The sequence below is a fragment of the Triticum aestivum genome, chromosome 3D, assembly GCF_018294505.1.
Source record: "Triticum aestivum cultivar Chinese Spring chromosome 3D, IWGSC CS RefSeq v2.1, whole genome shotgun sequence".
Lineage (NCBI taxonomy): Eukaryota > Viridiplantae > Streptophyta > Magnoliopsida > Poales > Poaceae > Triticum > Triticum aestivum.
Genome location: NC_057802.1, coordinates 387,939,433 through 387,955,504, shown reverse-complemented (window position 1 = coordinate 387,955,504; position 16,072 = coordinate 387,939,433). Strand labels below are relative to the sequence as shown.

Genomic DNA, 16,072 nt, shown 5'->3' with positions numbered 1-16,072 from the left:
AAAAACCAATTACCATGATGAAAATACTAAAATTGTCATGATCTATAAACCAAATTTGCCATGATGAATTACTAAAAATTGCCATGATCCATGAAGTAAATTTGTCATGGTTAATTACTATAAATTGCCATGGTCAATTAATAAAATTTGCTGTAAAATATAGTTGAAATACAATGATAGCTTTAAAATCTAGAAGAAAAAATAGATGAAACATATCATGACAATTTTAGTGTAAACACTATGCAACTTCAGTGTAAACATCGTGAAAACTTTTGACCTAAAAAAAGCCGTGTTTTGAAGATCTCGTTGAGACGGATTTAATGATGAAAACGGATGTTTAATCAGATTTTTTTTTATTTAGGAGATAAAACATTTTTATGTCTGAAAAACCAAAAAGATTCCACTGATGTCATATGTTTGACGTCTCAAAATGGATGGTAATGGAGGCATTTGGGCCATGTTGCTTCGTGCCACATGTGTGGCACTTATCATTTGGGTTTCTTTTTATTATAATGCGATGTTTTGGTGGGCCCTTCACGATGTGATTATGTGTTATCTGCTAATCAATCATACTATTGTGGGAAAAATTTCTGCATCTGTGTCTACATGTACTATATTTATGCTACAATATCACAAGTTGACTTTTTTCTAGGTGGTGAGAGCGTGCGTGGGGTTGGTATGTTTGTATAGGCCGATTGCCGCCTATTGATTCAAAAAATTGTTGACCCGGTCAAAATCATAAACCAAATCTAAAATCGAATATCTCAATTTAATGGGAGAGCTTGAAAATTAGGGAGCATAATGAATTAGAAAATTGAATGAAAGAGCTCCTTGAGAAATTACTGACTCGGTCAAAATCTGGTGACCCAATTTTAAATTGGAGACCCTAATTGATTATGAGGCCATAAATAATAGGGAGCATAGTGAACTAAAATTTTTGAATGAGAGAGCTCCTTAATAAATTGTTGATCCGGTCAAAATCGGGTCGCCAAATTCCAAATTGAAGACCTTAATTGAATGTGAGGCCTTAAAAAGTAGGGAGCATATTGTATTTATAGACAGACTTATAAGGGCATGGATAATGGTTGATAAGACGGTCTTACCTTTTAATATCATCTCTAAGAGATCATCAATACGCAGACTCGGGTGAAACGACCCCGCGTCACTCCCGCTCGGGTGGTTCCCCAGCCCTAGCCGCCGCCGAGGCTGAACCCACCTGCCTTCCCTCACCCCCGACGCCATCGGAGGACGCCGCTGGGATGCGCCCGGGGATCGACGGCGGTGGCGGGGATCCTCCTCGCGTCTCACGGGTGGTGCGAAGCCCTTGCGCATGTGGAGGCGTGACAGATCCGGCGATGCGGCGACGATGGCCGCGGCGGTGGCGGTGATGGCTGGCCCTGCCACGGGCGATAGCGACTGCGGCGCGTCGGGCAGCCCGGTCACGAGCGGTGGTGGGCGACGGCTTGCCTGGTTCGGGCGACGGTGACTTATGTTGCGGTAGTGCGTCATCTAGCTTCAGATCGGCGGCGGCGTCGAGGGCTTGGTGGACTGCTCGGCGGCACCTCCGGTCAGATCTGTTATGGCCGGTGCAGCCGGCAATGGTGGTCATCTCCTCCGTTGGAGGTGGTCGGATCGCGAGATCCGTCATCTAGCCCCGGTTGCGAGTCGGGCAAGCCGACGATAGGCGATGGCGGCGTTCTGCACCGTTACCTTGATGAAGGCATCGTTGAGTAACTATTGTCGACCCACTCGTGCTGCTCCGGGGGAAACCCTAGTATCTGATGTTTTAGATCGGGCGATGGCGGCACTACGGTGTCGTTTCTCTCTTGGGAGCAGCGCTAGAAGGTAGGGGCAGGGCGGCTTCGTCTTGAACGGAGCTTCAGTGGAGATGTCAAGTCATGATTGGGCGACAGGTGCTATGCTTTTTCATGCTTGGTCGGCAGGTGCTACGCACGACAGATCTTCCAGAGTCTCCGCATCGGGATGGACGAGCGCAGGGCGGTGGTGTCATTGGGCGCCGTGGTGGCGTCGACGGTTGGTCGAACTGGTAAGGATGGTGCGGATCTCACTTCTGAAGATGGGACAGCGGTTCGATGATGATGATGCCTTCTAAAACATGTGCATGTGGTGTAAGCTTTAGGTCAGCCGCACCGGTTGTTGGTTCCGATACGTTATAAGGATGAATCGGCGACGACATTGGTTATAGATATGGGAGTGAAAGCACTCCGCATTATCAACTTTGTAGGTGTGAGTGGTAGCTTCGGGTGGCTTGATGTATGTTTTTGTTAGACCTTCGTGAAATAATTAATAAAGATGGTTGTATGCATCGATTGATGCAGAGGCCGGGGGTTTAACCTCCTTTTCAAAAAAATGACTAGTATTTTTTTCTGCTTTCTTTTTCCTCCACCTCAACAAACATCTTTCGTGGCACTCTTAAGGTAGCACAATTGTACAAACCCTAAGTCAAAAAGGACGCTTATGCCCGGGAGAAATCTTCAGTATGATTGACTTGGGACGCAACACATGGCCAGCAGCGGAGAGGCAGGCCACCTACGACCAATAAAAAGAGATGGCGAAAGGAGAAGGAAGATAAAAGAGGAGCAGGGAAGTACCTCTGTTGCCCAAAACAGAACTAGATACTCCCTGAAAGAAAGTAGATCTATAGATACAAAACATGGTTCAAAATGTGACAACGGTTAGACAAAGGTGTTTCAAGTGTCAGCATGTCACAATTACATAATTCAACAAGAATAAATTATATCTTTTAATATATTAAATGCATATGACTTTATCAGGTAATACTCCCTCCATGGCGAATAGCTGACATCGGTCCTTGGTATTCATGTTTGATGATAAAAAAAACTTGTAGTCATATGTTAGCAGAAATTATAATTTGATATGATACAAATCATTCATGAGAGATGATACTTTTTCACCTTACTAATTATCACCTAACATAAAAAATTGTAGGCATATGATACTTTTTCACCTTACTAACTATCACATAATATAAAAACTTATCACCTTATTTTAATTAATAAGGTGAAAAAGTATGATTTGTTTTCCGTTTGATGTGAGTAATAACCCTCCCAATAACAGAAATATTTTTTTAATTAAAATATGATAAAAGTTATGTTCGTCGCCGAAAGTGGGTGTGTGTATCTTCGGTCAGGGCCAAATAATGGGCCTCTTTTTTCATCATTTCTTCTATGTCACTGGCGGCATCCTCTCGAAGATGTCGCAACGTGATTTTCTTCTTCAAATCCTTTTTCTTTTTCATTCGATGAAGGATACTTAGATGCGGCTCCGTCAAGGAACTTGTGAGGACTGAGGAGTGTGTCCCCCTCCTCCCTATGGTCGCAGTTGGAATTATCTTCTACCCTCTCCCCCTGGGTGTCAGCTTCTCTAGGAGGGCGATATGTCCAAATCGTGGTTGTCGGTGTCTTATGTACGCCGACGACTTCCCTATTGTTGCTTCCTCAAGCTCTTGGGTTTCAACAAGATTGCTCCGTTAAGACGGAGGCCCGGAGACGACAACGGGCATTGCTCATGTTGCTCCTGGCCCAGTGGCCACCAGATGGCCGACTATGTATTATTTTTGAAAAAAAAAATTGATGTAATATTTCTAAAAATTAATTTAAAATGTATTATTTAAAAAAAATAGCGGTAAACAAAGTCCCGAAGCGTCAGAAATGGGCCTACGGCCCATCCCGTGGTTGGAAGGGTAAACGAAGTCCCGAAGCGTCAGAAATGGGAAAAGAAGGGTAAACGAAGTCCCGAAGCATCAGAAATGGGAAAAGAAGGGTAAACGAAGTCTTGAAGCGTCAGAAATGGAAAAAAAAATTGTAAAAAACGCCGTTGCCGGGGATCGAATCCGGGTCACCCGCGTGACAGCGGGAATACTTACCACTATACTACAACGACTTTGATGCTAATTTACAATTGTATTATTATAACTTAAAACTCCTACGAAAGCATATTCAGAGCATCAAAACTGTCTCCGAACTGTCCGCTGAGCATCCGCACATCCCAGTAGCATATTCCCAGATCCCAGCTTCCACTCTTTGCTTTACTACTGGATCGTTATCAGTTTCCGACTCACTATGTTCGGTTGCTCTGGTTGTGCGACCACTCTCCACTCTTCTCCGGTGCAGATTTGCAGCCTCCGGAGGCTACTTGAAGCCTTGTAGCTTTTACCTGTGAGTAATCTGGTTTCTTTTATTCCACTCCCTTACTTGTTCTACTTTGTAAAGTTCATGTAGTTTCAGAGCTCACCTTAGCTTCCGCTTAAGTTTGTGTAATTTAATTGTTCTCTGCTGCTTAGTTTGAATCGGTTTCTCTTTAGAGGCTCTTTTCCCTCTGATGCTAGGGGAAGCAGGATTCAAGTCCGGGAGCTAGATTGCTAAATTTTAGTTCTTGCCTTTTCTGTAAATTGATGACTTGCTCCAGTATTTTAAAGACGAAAACACTAACGCCCACACGTGTGGGTGTCTGACAACTCGCCCATACGCATGGATTCTCGTCCAACCAATTCTGCACGAATCTTGGCACGTTCTAGCAGTTTTTGTGTGCCACGTAGGACTAAGCTGTTATGTGGGCATTCATCCGGTCGCCCACACGTCCTTTTTCACCACACGGGGGGCTGTTGTGTGGGCGTTTAGCAATTCGTCCACACACCAGTTTTCACGCACGCAGAGGGGGCTGGTGTGTGGGCGTTTATCACTTCGCCCACACGCCCGTCTCCTCGCCCACACCCAAAGCTGGCAGTTGCCATGTGTTTTTGCAGGGTACATGGCAACTGCCCTAGCTTTGCTTGTAAGCAGATGGCAACTCTCTTTTACCCGAGTTGCCATATGTTTTTGCATGGTACATGGCAACTGCCCTAGCGTGCACGTAAGCAGATGGCAACTCTAACTTTTACATGGCAACTGCCCTAGCGTGCTTGTGAGCACATGGCAACTCTCTCTTTTACCCGAACATGTTTTTTTGCCATGCCTTTTTGTAGTGCTACATGGCAACTGTCTAGTGTTAGTGGGTGGCAACTCCTAAAGTTTTGAAATCATGGCAACTGCAGTAGACCAGACCATACATGGCAACTGCAATTAGCAACCATGGCAACTGTAGTTGTCCGACATGGCAACCAAAGTTCAGCGACATGGCAACTGCAGTTAAACGAACATGGACAAGGGGCTGGACCATGGCAACTGCGGGACGCGCGGTGACTGTCACACGGGGCGTGCGGGACCACGAGGTACGAGGCCTGACGTACGGGGCGTGTGGACGTTATCTATTTCGCCCACACACATGCATGTCAGAGGGGTCGGGAGGGAAAAAAAGAGGTGTGTGGGCATTACTTGTTTTGCCCACACGTAGGTGTGTGGGCTGTTCCTTTTATACATCACACAAAATGTGTGAGCAGACCCCCTAACGCCCACACGTGTGACACTTATCGGCGTCCTTTAAAGATACTTTTAAATCAATAATGTAGAATGTAGAGAAACATGTGTCAGAAGCTTCTGTTTTGAATCAAGCTTCTCACGCATGTTTTGGAATTTCTGTACAAATTTTGTGTGGTAGTGTCTTTTTTTATGTTCTGCTCGCAGAAGGTGTTTCTGTGCAGCAACAATTTCTTCTTTGTGCGAATTGCGAAAGCAAGGAATTCCATATTTGCCGCTTGTTTCGTAGAACTGTAGACGCAAGGCACAGGGGAACGGAATTCCAGTCAACGCTTATTTTAAAGACGTGCGAATTGCTAGCTATCCGATCTGGGCCGGCCCATTTTAACAGCCAGTCGCTCCCGGTTTTAGAAACCTTCTTAAAGGTTCCCGCTGGGTTTATACAGGTTCTGGGAACCTTCTAGAAAGTTCCAGAACCAGTTTTTTATATTTTACTTCTTTGTTGTTTTTTATTTTTCTTTTCTATTTTTTGTTTCTTTTTAAAATTTTCGTTTCCCCTTTTCCTTTTTTCTTTTTCAAGTCCATTTCTTTTCAAACTTGAACAAAAAAATGTTCAGAATTTCAAAATATGTTCTCGTTTTCAAAATTTGTTCGTAAATTCACAAAATGTTTGCAGTTTCAAATTTATCACAATTTTAAAAAAAAATCATGTCTAAAAAATTTGTTCAAAAATGTAAAAAATGTTCACTGTCAAACTTTTGTTCACAATTTTGAAAAAATGTTCTGTTTTTTAAAAATTGGTACAGAAACTCCAAAATATTCAGAGAGTTTCCAGTAACGTTCGCACTTCCAAAATTTATTTAAAATTATAAAAATGTCCCTGTTCTCAAATTTTTGTTCACAAAATTAAAAGTTCAGGGAAATTCATTTTTTTGTGGTTTAAAAATTTTTGTTCATTTTTCTGAACAATGTTTAAAATTCCAATTTTTTTTCATCTTTGGAAAAAAAAGTTCGAAAATTAAAAAAAAATGTTGATTTTAGAAACCTGATTTTTAGAAAAATATTTCCGTTCTAACATTCTAAACAATATCTAAAATACAAGAACATTTGTTTTCGAAAATTCCTGTAGAATTTTTCTAAAATGTGAATATGTTTTGATTTATGAATAAAAGTTGAAAAAAATGACAATTTTCTGAAATTTCAAAAAAAAAGCCCTAACTTTTTTTCAAAAAATATAAATAAATTTGAAAAGGAAAAATAAATGAAAAAGCAAAAACACAAATAACAAAAAGAAAAAAGAAAAAAACAAGGGAAAAGACCAGTTCTACAGTAAACCGGTCATTGTTGATCGCTCTTATAACCCGCGTTTCGTAACTGGACAGTGTAGGTCATCATGCCAGGGACGAGCGCTTACTAGCATGAGGTGCAGGTTCGATCTCTCGCTCCATTTTTAGTTTTGAACAGTTTCCGGCGCGATAAGAGACCAGCCCAGTCGAGAATCTATCCCTCTGCGGTGCGCGTCAGTCGGACACAAAAGCGCGTCGTATAGGAGCTCCCCGAAAGCAACACTTCTCAAGCTCCAAAAACCACAATGAACGAGCTCTGGCCCATTAAGGCATGGCGCAGCCCATCTTCAAAGTTAGGGCTCACATGTAAAATATACTGTAAATCAGAACAAAAACCCAATTATATTTCTAAAAAAATGTTACGCTAAAAATACTAAAATGGTAGTTATAAAAAAACTAGAAAAAATTGGTTAAGAAGAAACCTGACTTGGCACCAGTGTTTTCGTAATTTTCTATATTTATTTTAGGATCTGCGCTGATTTTGTGTATATATAAACCGACCGTTTAAAATTGCCAACAGTTTTTATCATTGTGTTGTGTAGATATATCGGAAATTAAAACTCCTGTTAATAGGTTTCGGTGATTTCGTTTGACGCACAAGTGTACTTCTCATGTTTGTGAGTCCACTTTTTGCATTAGTATATATTTGATGTTAGCGTGTGTGTTGTGCTTCCATGTTAGTGTACACTTTTTTTTAACCGGGCTAAAGTGCACACTTTTTACATTAGTGTGCATTTCCCAGTGTTAATATGTGTTTTTCTCATGCGCAACACATGTTGGCGCAAGCGTGCCCTGCCCCTCTCCCTTGCGCTCCTTATGTCTAATTTTTTTTTGGATATTGCTCATACTATTGATCAATGAAGCTACTCGAGTATGTTCCTATGATTATACGAAGGTGTTATTCTTGGCCTCATTTGTAACTCACTGGGTCATGGCAAAGTGGCCAACGTAAGCTGAAATTTCTCTCGTCTAGATGTTTATAGATATAAATGAATGAAAACATGACTGTCATGTTGTAGTGAGGTTTGATCGGCAATATTGTCATGATTATAAGGAAACGCACACTTGAATGTGGTATGAAGCGTATTTTGATTAAATTTTGACCAATAATTCCATTAGTATATTGATAATGGAGCGCAAACCACAATTACAAGTAATTACTTTAAAACGAGAAGCATCAATTTTGAGCTACACACTGATTGAGTTGGTCAAAATAGCATTTTCAAGAACCAAAATACTCCATGTATAACCAACGCACCTCCCTGCATAATTTAGTTAGTTATTTTCACAAACAAATGTCTAGACGCTTCAACAGAGAAATGAAATAAGATTGTACTTCTAGAAAAAGCAATCCACGAATAATGAAGCTTAATCTTAGCATAGAGACATCGTAGTTTACTAAAACCACTCTTCCCAGCATACGCATTGTTCCACGGGCGGACCCTAGCCGCCGAAGCCCTCAACTCTCTTGCTCCCCTCCTCCCCTCGCCGTCGTCAGATGATGCCGGCGGGATAAGCCCACGCGGCAGACGGCGGTGGCGGGGCGTTCTCCTCATCTTGTGTGAGCGTCCTAGGTGGTGTGAAGCCCCGCATCTACATCGATTGTGTGTCGGCATCCTAATGTCGGTGACTCGATCCTCTCCTCGCGTCGCTCTTCCAACGGTTAGGCCCTGACATGCCCGGTGGTGTGCTGGGCTGCCCTGACTTCGATCTGTCAGCCCCGTCTAACGGATTGGGGTGGGGTGGCACCTCATGCTCGGGAGATGCATCGGGTCGCCTGCGCTTGAGATGTTGGCTCCTTTGACACGCCACGCTATGGCGGATGAGCGCCTGGTTTGGCTGGTTTGCCTGTCGGATCTGGCTCATTGGCTTGTTAATGATGAGGTTGGTGGCATTGCCTCTGTTCGAGGTGTGTACGGGCCGGTGGTGGCGCTTGTCGGCATTGGCCGAGGGCGTGGGAATGGTGGTTGTGTTGCTATCAGCGAAAGCCACCGATGACGGCGGTGCTCATGGGCGTCGTTATACTCCTTGGGGCAGGCGAGCTCTTGGGCAAAGATTCTGCTGCAGGATCAGACGACGACATCGTTTCTGCGTTGTTTCGTCTCTTTGTGACATCGTCTTGGAGATCTTAATCCCTTCTGCGCTTCCTTGGCGCTTGATGTGCATGACATCGTGGTCCGTAGGCGCCTTGTGTGGCGACGATGGCCGTAGCAAGATGAGTAGGGTGCGGCTTTGCCTTCGCCGCTGGTTATTTGACATGTTCCTAAGGGTGAAATGGGAGTTGCAAGATGTCGGGCGACACAGCGGCAATGAGGTCGCGTGATGAGCAACTAGGCCCCCGTTGGTGTTGGGTGTGCTCCTTTTCTCCTGCGCAACTTGTCATCAAGTCAGAGCTGCCTGGCCCTCGGCATGTTGGTTTGATTGTTTGGCACAGTCCAGTAAGATTTATGTGGTTCGCTCGATCAGAGAGTTCTTGGGTGGTTGTCCGCAGTGAAGTCGGAATCTCTTATCCGGGGGCAATGATGACAATGACGCTTTACAGATATCCTCGACGACATTCCTCCTTGTGGTAGTGTGCGTGCCGATCATGTGGATAGTCAGGTCAACCGAGTGCCTTGTCTTAGGGCGTACTGTGATGGTGTCCGGTTCTCTATTAGTTAATCGGGCAACTCTTCTTTTAGTGAATGGATATCCCAAGGCTTAAAAATGCATTTGCTAAACATCGAGTACATGAAATTTTCTGACGTGGCAGTCAATTTTGCTTTGCGCGAGTCCGAGCGACAGCGACAAGCGTTGACCCCGATGAGTCCAAGCCGTGAACAAGTGGAAGCAAGCTATAGCGTACGGGAGCGAGTTTAAAACTTAATGGTGCGGGTTCGTCATCAGAGTTGCTGCAAATTAGGGAGGGGGCTTAAAGGGATGGCTAGAGGTGGTGGACAAAACGGTGGTGTGGGAGGTCAAGGGAAGGGCGGCTAACGAGGCGGTGCGTGGCGGCGTCGGCCCACCACGGGGGGAGGGGGGGAAGCAAGCTGTTAGGGCTAGGTCGGGGGAGAGGGGGTCGTGCGCGCGGGAGAAAGCAGAAGATCATGCGGCGGCGTGATCATGGCTGTTGGTTGATGATTCGATGGCTCCGAAAAACGATTGACACTGAAAATTGTTTCAGGTACCTGACCGTATGGGCTGTCAAAAACCAATAATCCTTGAATCAGCGTTTTTTTTGACGAAAAAACCTTAGCCAGGAAGTTATGTGCTCTCAAAGTCGTCCCATTCGACTTCCTTGGCCGCGTCGTTGCTCCAGAAGCTTCTGCCCGAGACGACAAGACTGCCTTCGCGCCGACGGATGTCAGCCCCGCACCACGTGTCACAGTTCCGCTCAACGCACCCTCGCGATCTCCTCCGGCTGTCCTCCCTCGTGGGGCTGGCAAGGACGTGCCCGCGATGACGACGCCTCCCCGTCCGCGTCTTCAAACTTAACCCCCGAGGACAACCCCTCCTCCGTCCACCCGCACAAGCACCCTTCGTCCCGCTGTCACCGGGGCCCAGACCCCCTCCCGCGGTCTTAATTGGCCATTAAGCGAGAGGGTATAGCTGGACCCAAGTCGAGGGGCGCGTCACCTACGGCGTGGATGGAGCCTACCAGTTCCAAACCGCTTTGGCTTGCATCCTCTCCGTCCGTGCGGCGTCCAGACGGACGGTCACGATCGCATCGCGCGCCGTATAAAGGGTCGCCGCCTGGCTACGCGCACCCGGAGATCTTTGTGTGACCGCGCAGCCAAGGGGGAAAGAAAGAAGAAAAGGAAAACCAACCAGAAGAAAAGCTCGGGGGTTTCTTAGCGTGGGAGGAGAGGAGGAGAGCGTGGGCGAGGGAGCATGGCGGAGCACAAGGAGGAGCCGGTGGCGGAGTCCATGATGGACAAGATCTCCGACAAGTTCCACGGCGGGGACTCCTCGTCGTCCTCCTCGGACTCGGACGACGACAAGAAGGGGCCGGCGGCGGGCGTGAAGGCCAAGATCTACCGCCTCTTCGGCCGCGAGAAGCCCGTCCACGCCGTCCTCGGCGGCGGCAAGCGTAAGCCCCCGAGCTCTGTGCTCCAGATTCGGAATTGATTATGCTTTGGTGTTAGATCCGTTGCGATCTGATCGCGTTTCGACTCGCTTGTTTAGTGGGAACTGTTGTTGCTTTATTGCTTGGTACGGAGTCCGAACTAGCTTTAGGATAAGATACGAGAAGCGATAGGACCCTCGGCTATGTGATTTATGTTCTAAAGCTTGTTCGGAGGGTTTAGAGTTCATTCTTAAGCAGTGAACTGAGGGTCTGTGTGTTGAATTTGAGGAATGGCGACGGTTAAACGACGGCATAGTTTGTCGTCACATTAAACCCCTAATATGCTCCAGACGATCTGGGGCAGTGGAACAGATCTGGATTGCTTAATGGCCTAATGTTTATTCGGGTGTTTTGGCCTGATCTGAGTGCTTTACAATTTTATTTTATTTTGTTTGCAGCTGCTGATCTTGTTCTATGGAGGAACAAGAAGGTCTCCGGAGGGGTGCTTGCTGGCGCTACGGCCATCTGGCTGCTGTTCGAGGTCATGGAGTACCATCTGCTCACTTTGGTGGGCCACTGCCTCATCCTCTCCCTGGCAACACTCTTCCTCTACTCCAATGTCTGCATTTTCATCCACAAGTGAGCTTCTCCTCCCAAATTAAATTGATTGAACTTATGCTTGACCTGCTGCTGTTGATTGTGGTGCCTGCAGACACCGTCCTTTACTAGCCATTTGAATTTGCTAATTGTTTAGAACTTTCCATAATCCTTGGTGTTTATGATACTTTAGGTCTCCCCCAAACATCCCTGAGGTGAAAATTCCAGAGGACATGACTGTAAACATTGCACTATCACTGCGGCATGAGATCAACCGGGGCTTCTTTACCTTGAGAGAGATTGGTCATGGTCGTGATCTGAAGAAATTCCTCATTGTATGTTGGTTATCTCTTCAATTTGGAAATGATTAATGGTTGGTGCTTTCTTGATCCTGCTCATGAACATGCGACTGTTCTTTGTATTCCCAGGTGACTGGAGGGCTCTGGCTTCTTTCTGTTCTTGGGAGCTGCTGCAACTTTTTGACATTGTCATATATAGGTAATGGTCACCTGTGCTGCAAGCCTATTTTCATCACCGCTCACTAAATATCGATGGAAGTTATTAATGGACACCTTTTTCTTTTCGACTGCAGTCTTTGTGGTGCTGTACACTGTGCCAGTTCTGTATGAGAAGTACGATGACAAGGTTGATGCTTTTGGTGAGAAGGCCATGATCGAATTGAAGAAGTATTATGCCATCTTTGAAGAGAAGGTCCTGTCGAAGATCCCGAAGAACAAGAAGCACTAGATCACAAGAGTTACCCTGCCGCGTATTGCCATCTGTGTTACCCTCAACTTGTCGCCTCATTTTGAAGGATGGTTCTGTGTCATTGCGTCTGTCTTTAGTTAATACTACTTTGATAGTACATATAGATGTGGTGTGCTGATCTTTTTGTGGAGTTTCCGGCTGAAGATTGTTGATCTTCATTTTTTTGTTTATTTTCCAACTTTCAGCATGGTTACTCTATCCGGGAGCCAGAAATGTTATGGCATTACCTGTTCTAGTGCCTAGTGAACTTTGTGATATACTGCGTAGTGATTTATCCAGTTTTCTTCCTTCCTTCCATTTAATAGGTACTCCCTCTATAAAGAAATATAAGACCATTTAGATATTAGTGATTTATAAACTATCTTATAGCAGTATTTTCTTTACAGAGGGAGTATTTATTTTGAGAGACCATTTATAGATATTGATAGATCTTCATTCGGTTATAAGAAATATGATAATTTGATATATTTTCACCAAAGTATTTATGTAAGGGTTGCAAACAGAGGGGCAAGACCGTTTAGATGTTAGTGATTTATACACGATCTTATAGCAGTATTTTCTTTACGAGTATTTATTTTGAGAGACCATTTACAGGTATTGATAGAACTTCATCCGGTTATAAGAAATATGATAATTTGATATATTTTCACCAAGTATTTATGTAAGGGTTGCAAACAGAGGGTTGATGCGACCTCCCTAGCATTGTAACATTGTAAGAGCCTAGTAACTGCCGGTTTATGGGACGATTTTCGAATAGATCCCATCCTGTATTTTTTTTTGGGGGGAACATGCATATTCCAGCTGTTTCCTCTGTACCTACGGGATTTGGGGCAATTCTTGCAGGGACATGAAAAGTAAGAAATGGTTGGCGGGAGAGAACTTTTAGGGCCTGCTTGGTTGCCCGCATGTAGCCCAACCAGGCCCGCGTTCGCGCGGCCCGTTTGGTTGCCTGGGCTGCATGCGGTTTCTGGCCCGCACAGACATTAAAGCAGCCCGCAGCCTGGTCTGGCGAAAACTGTCGAATCGGCAGTTTCTCGCGAGCCATGCTGGGCGTGGCCACGCGTGCGGGGCAGTTGCACGCCTCGGGCAGCGCCGGAGACTGAGGGGACGTCTCATAACTCGCCCCCCACTCTTCTGTCACCGCCTGGTCGCACTGTTCCCACCGCTCCCTTTCTCCCTCACCGTCCCTTCATCTCCTCTCCTCCGATGGCTCCGCCTCGCCCATCGCCGCGCCGCTCTCAGTCCCCCGTCGATCAGCGCATCGCCAGCATCCAGAAGCGCTGGCTGGCCGGGCTCCAGAACTCGGGTCGCGACCTGCCGTCGGCGCTGCGAGCGTCGTCCCCCATCTGCTGCCGGACACCACCAGCGCCGGCCAATGCGGTGTCGGACGCTCCTGCTCAGCCGCCGATTCCGGACCTCGTGGTCCTGGGCTCGGCGCCGGTGCCGTCCACGGAGCCGCCCCTTCTTGGGACCCCATTGGCCACGGGAGTTTTCTTGACCCCCGTCCAAGGGTTTTCTCCTGTCGGCGGGCCGTCCTTCTCGACCTCCGGCATGGCTTTGAGCACGGGGCCGATGCCGCAGCCCGTCGCCAGGGCCGGCTCCTCCTCTGCACCGCCACCTCTCTCCTTCCCGCCGGGGTTTTCACCCCGGCCTCGGTTCCCCGCGGCTGCGCGTGCTCCGGTGAGTCAAACCCCCTCAATGCTTGCTCATAGATGTAGATTAGGGGTTTATTTCTTAGGCATGTGCTAGTAGTTAGTGGATTCGACAGGATTGGATAGAATTCTAGCAGATCCGATTGGATGCGATCCCAATAGAATCCAATTAGACTGATTTGTTCTTGTTTTGTACAGTATGTGTGCTAGGATAATTTTCTTGTGCTACTGCTAGTGTGTCCTATGATCTGTGTTCATGCTAGAATCATGTTCATGTTGACTGATGAATGCTAGAATCATGTTGACTGATGGCATGTTCATGTTCAAGATAGGATCATGTTCATGTTGTTGTTCCTGTTGCTAACATACATGTTCAAGATAGGGTTTGTGTTCAATGTTATACGTGCATGTAGTAGGACCATTTTAGGATGCTGCCAAATATGCATGGCTGCACATGGGTGTATTGACACTTGTTGTTGCTATTTTTAGACGTTTCCATGTTTAGGATAGTGCACTGATGAGTGGCAGTTGTAGCAAAGCAGATGCCACTAATCAATGCACTTGCCCAACAGCAAGTCCACTGATCAGTGGCATTTGCCCAACAACAAGTGTCATTGATAAGTGGCATTTGCCCCATAGGCAAATGCCACTTATCAATTGCACTTGTTGTTGGGCAAAATGCCACTTATCAATGGCACTTGCTATTGGGCAAAATGCCACTTATCAATGGCACTTGCTGTTGGGCAAGTCCACTGATCAGTGGCATTTGCCTAACAGCAAGTGCCATTGATAAGTGGCATCAGCTAAAAGAGTTTGTGCACTGATCAGTGGCATTTGCTCTTGGGCAAATGTCTCTGACCAGTGCCATTATGCAAAGAGTTTGTGCACTAATACTTGTCATCTTACCTGACAAGATATTGAAGACTGACAGGGATGTGGCCGAAGGAGGAGCTCAGGTGGTGGCCGGAGCTGAGCGCGACGAGGATTTTATCCCCACGAACAGGTGGCTCTGGACGGTGGACCTGCCTGGCAGGATCACCTTCATGAGCCTGCCTCGTTCTAGGGGACGATCTTCGAGGCAGGTCCATGAGGAGGGGGCCAGGGAGCCGCTGCGCTTCTACCAGCAGATCAAGGACAACGAGGACCTCGCCATGATCGTCATCCCTCGCAAGTTCGTGGAGGTGATGAACACCTGGCTGGTCATCAAGCGGCTCCCGCGTGTGGTCAGGCTGTCGGCGAACAAGCGGTGCGTGTTCTGGGTGTAGGTCCAGAACTTCGAGGGGCACATGGTGCTTGGCCGGGGCTGGAACTACTTCTGCCGCCGCCGCCGGATCGTCAGCGGCGACCTCGTCGTTGTGCGCATCTCAGGACTCGGACTGAAGGTTCAAATCTACAACCACGACTCCTCGGTCATGTGCAGGTTTCGTGGCAGCAGGCACAATTGCGTTGGTAACATCGAGCATGCTATGTAGTTAAGTTAAGTAAGGTGTTAGTGGAGAACTTTTATGGTGTGTGGCGGGACTTGTGCTGGGAACTTGTTCATATTTTGGCCAGGAGCAGCACCCTAGCATGGAGCAGGGAAGTAGGATGCCCCTGCTGTTAATCTAGACTTATGCTATGTAGTTAAGTAGTTTGCTGTCATTTCCTTGCTTGCTGTGTTTGATTTCATTTGGTTGCTTGCTTTGTTTGATCTTGCTGTTGTGCTGATCATGTGGTGGTAAGGCCACCACATTTGAATGGGGTGAGCAGAACACAAATGATGTTTGCAACCAAACAACTGAAGTTTGCATCTGCTCATACCCTAAGCACAAAAACGGCAACCAAACAGCAGGGGGGTAAGTGCCCCTCCATGCGATGCAGGCAACCAAACAAGTTGCATCTGCTGCATATGAGGCTGCATTTCCTGAACCAGGCTGGCTGGTGATGGACATGCAATGCAACTACTGTTGCAAACTGCAACCAAACACGCCCTTAGCTCCCGCCATGGTCACCCCGAGCACGACCTCGCCAGAACGCCTCGACGCCGCTGACCACTAAACCCGAGCTGCCTGCTCCTCGCGTCCGTCCCGGCGCTCCTCGTCCTGCTCCACTGTGCTCGCTCCTCACGTTGCGGCACCTCCGCCCCAGCCCGCGCCTCGTCTGGGAAGGACCCAACTGCAATCTTTATTTTGCTTCTAGGGGGCTTTATGCTATTTTACAGGGACATGAAATGATTTATGCGGGATCTATTCTACCGACACATATGCCATCCCGTAAAAACGTTTTACA

At 46.7% G+C, this 16,072-nt stretch overlaps 1 protein-coding gene across 1 annotated transcript; it reads left to right on the top strand.

The window, feature by feature from the left end:
- The first annotated feature begins 10,492 nt into the window (after nt 1–10,492).
- Nucleotides 10,493–12,430, top strand: LOC123079090 (reticulon-like protein B1). Its single transcript, XM_044501766.1, has 5 exons — nt 10,493–10,811; nt 11,246–11,426; nt 11,578–11,719; nt 11,813–11,882; nt 11,977–12,430. The coding sequence occupies exons 1-5, from the start codon at nt 10,613–10,615 to the stop codon at nt 12,129–12,131; spliced, it is 747 nt and encodes a 248-aa protein (XP_044357701.1). The 5' UTR covers nt 10,493–10,612; the 3' UTR covers nt 12,132–12,430.
- Nucleotides 12,431–16,072: the final 3,642 nt, after the last annotated feature.